The 3,145-nt window shown below is 40.1% G+C and overlaps 1 protein-coding gene across 1 annotated transcript; it reads right to left on the reverse strand.

The window, feature by feature from the left end:
* Positions 1–1,936: 1,936 nt before the first annotated feature.
* On the reverse strand, positions 1,937–2,847 carry LOC108354605 (acid phosphatase type 7-like). Its single transcript, XM_017605784.1, has 4 exons — positions 2,533–2,847; positions 2,298–2,474; positions 2,073–2,228; positions 1,937–2,005 (listed from the first exon to the last, which is right to left on the reverse strand). Exons 1-4 carry the CDS (start codon positions 2,845–2,847, stop codon positions 1,937–1,939), a joined length of 717 nt encoding a protein of 238 aa, XP_017461273.1.
* Positions 2,848–3,145: the final 298 nt, after the last annotated feature.

Genomic DNA, 3,145 nt, shown 5'->3' on the forward strand with positions numbered 1-3,145 from the left:
CTGAAAAGTTAATCAGTTTCCCACGTTTGTTTGTTTGCCCAAGCAAACGGAAAACTTTGGACAACTAAAGATTTACGACTGCACTTTTTATTTGCTTTCGGTGATCGTTTTGTTTTAGCTTCACTTGAGTTTTCTCTATGTAAATTAAGTGCCGTCTACCCTTTTGTTGTACAGCAGAATTTTTTGTTTTCTCTTAGACTCTTGACTTTACTGAAGCAAAGCGGATATAAATGGTCGTCCATTAAGAAAAGAATTTAAAAAGTTTTTAAATACACACATAAAAACGTATGCAGGACAGATTTGTCTTGTCTTGTTTTTTAAACTTTTGTGTCTTTTCTGTGCAAGACTTACGTCGTGCAGCCACACCACTTAATTTTAATTTTACTTTTATTTAAAACTGAATACTATTTTTAAATAGTTTTAAAACTTTTTAATAGTGAGCCACTATTTTTGTAGAACAGTTAAGGAAAAAAATGTAGTTGATAAACGTAATTGACTGCCTTTCTAAAGTTGTCATTCTAACTTAGAACCCGCTTTTTTGTCTGAAAAGTTTAATAAAAACGAAATCCGGAAAAAGGGTAATTGCATCAAGGCATCCGCATCAGTTGCTTTTAAAATTACAGCTTAAGTGTCGGTGTCAATTTTCTATTTCCTTTCTTTGTTTTGAGAATGAAAATCATAAAGTGAGTTTGAATGGAGTTATCAAAGACCATTACAACAACACAGACTACAGCCAACCTTGTTGCTCCTACTGTCACCACTTTTGTGTCCACTTTTTGCTTTAGTGCCAATTCACCCTCACCCTCACCCTCACCTTAACACTAATCGACGGAAGAACCTTAAACTACTTAATAGTTGTCACTTCTAAGCAAAAAGAAAAGAGAAAGGTGACAAAACTTGCACTCACTCACTCTGTCTTTTTCCCTTTTTTGCAGGTTTTGGTGTCAGTGCCACATTTAGCGACAATCAGCTGTTTTAAACGCTGTTTAAGGCACACACGAACACAGTTTTCCTCTTTATTATTATTTTCCCCTCTCACAATCGGTTTCCGGCAAGGTCAGCAGCACTGACTAATGCCTTAACTTGATGGACACATTTGCTGCTGCCGCTGCCGCTCTCACTGGTGACAATGACTGAAGTTGTTGGCTTGTTTGCTGGGCATGATACTTTTTTCTCCCGTTACAACCTCTCTGTGCTGTGTTGTTATACTTATCGAGTTCACTCAGGCTTGAACGGGAGAGAACGGGAGAAAGAGGAAAGTAGGAGCCAAAGTGGGAGCACTAAGCCAATTGTCATTAGTGTCTGCCTCACTTGTTTGCTGCTGCTGCTGCTGCCGTTGCTGGNCAGGCTTGAACGGGAGAGAACGGGAGAAAGAGGAAAGTAGGAGCCAAAGTGGGAGCACTAAGCCAATTGTCATTAGTGTCTGCCTCACTTGTTTGCTGCTGCTGCTGCTGCCGTTGCTGGCGATGGTAGCCCCTTAACTTTCGATTCATTAGCCCTGGCCGCAATTGTGTGTGATTGGGTGAGAGAACGAGTGAGAGAGAAGGAAAGAATTTGTTTGTTTGTCTATCTGTCTGTCTGTCTGTCTGTTCGGTTGAGCGTTTGTTTGCGGGCTGTTCAGTTGTGTTGATTTGGTAAGCGACCAACAATAGGCCAAAAGGAATTGAAATGAAAGCCTTGTCAGCCTGGTGGTGGTAGTGGTGGTGGTGGTGATAGGCAATTTCATAAGCGGCCAGTTTTTCAGCAAGTTTGTGCAAACAACTAAGAAAGAGCAGGAAAAAAGTGGTGCAACTTTTCAATTTGTACGAATCTGCTGAAAAAGAAGTAAAGACGGCTGCAAAAGTTCTAAACATTTTTATTTGAATCATTTAAAGTTTAATGTTTGATAGTTAAAAACAAAAAGGGGCAAAGTTGACAAACAAATCTTCTTCTCCTTTTACTCAAACTTGGCAAATGGGCCATGATGCTCTTGTACGATTTCCACCTGATCGATGACTTGCAGTGGCTGAAATGTACAAAGGGTAAAAAGTTATCAGTTTTGAAAACTTTAAAATCTAAAGCCAGACTCTTACGTAGTCACAAGTACAGTCGTAGATGATTGCCTTCTGCTGGTAGACCACCGTTGTTCGGTTAACAATCTCCAGAATGCCGTAGCCAAACTGAGAGTCGGCAAAGGCGTTCCAGTCAGGTCGAGGGAAGAACTGGACGTCAATCTTCTCAGGGCATCCCTGGTTCGTAGTTAAATTAAAGCATTTTAAAAAACTAATTACACAACTTTAATTTAATGCTTTTGTTACCCCTGCCCCGGAGACAATGTACACTGGGCCTTTTGGATTGCGATAGGGATCCTCGTACGACTGTACGGCCCGCTTCCCCTTGTACATTGGATACTCGCGTTCGTAGTTGTGGATGTGCGCTCCAATGACGATGTCCACGCCCCACCGGTAGAAGATGTCCTCCAAACCGTCGCGAGTCTACAAAAAAATATTTGGATTTTATAAAACATTTAAATACTCAAAGAAAGGTACTTACTTGTTCAGCATCAGTCGTACAGGAGCCGTCCTGTCTTGAGCTGGAGCAGTACAGTGGCTGGTGGCCAAAGACAATGATCCACGGGTGTTTTTTCCGCGCTTCCGGTTTGTTAGCTTCCCTTAGTCGGTCGATTAGCCAAGTTTCTTGGTCATGCTGTAGTGTGGTATTTTTAAACAAATAATTGTAAGTGTCTACATAAACTTCCATATTAATGGAAATGACTAGCGCCGGTCCAAGATAGAAGGCGTAGTAGTGGTTATTCCAATGCGGGTTATTTTGAAATTTATCAATCGAGTTGACCGTCTGGTCAACCATGTTAAAACGGTGCAGATAGTTTTCCAAATTAGCAGTTCTAATGTGAACAGCAGTTTATTGATTGTTTTATAATTTAGCCATTTTATTTTTTACATACCCGTTTAAACCTGTACATTCATGATTTCCTAGGCTTGTCTGAAAGGGCATTTTTGTAGCAAAATCTTCGATCAGGCGCATAAACTTGTCGCCCACTGTTGAATTGTCCTATTTAATGTGTTGAAAATTAAAAACTTTTAAAAAATAAAAATTTTAATAATTACATCGCCCAAATCATAAGCCAAGTCGCCATTGTGAAAGA

The sequence above is a fragment of the Rhagoletis zephyria genome, unplaced genomic scaffold, assembly GCF_001687245.7.
Source record: "Rhagoletis zephyria isolate East Lansing unplaced genomic scaffold, Rhagoletis_zephyria_1.1 Rzeph_scaffold_37478, whole genome shotgun sequence".
NCBI classification, from domain to species: domain Eukaryota; kingdom Metazoa; phylum Arthropoda; class Insecta; order Diptera; family Tephritidae; genus Rhagoletis; species Rhagoletis zephyria.

Coding starts and splice junctions, on each gene's coding strand:
- LOC108354605 (XM_017605784.1), bottom strand. CDS start 2,847: ATGGTTGACCAGACGGTCAACTCGATTGATAAATTTCAAAATAACCCG. Junction 2,229..2,297: donor ACATTGTCTCCGGGGCAGGG/GTAACAAAAGCA, acceptor ACTACGAACCAG/GGATGCCCTGAGAAGATTGA. Junction 2,006..2,072: donor ACGACTGTACTTGTGACTAC/GTAAGAGTCTGG, acceptor TGTACATTTCAG/CCACTGCAAGTCATCGATCA.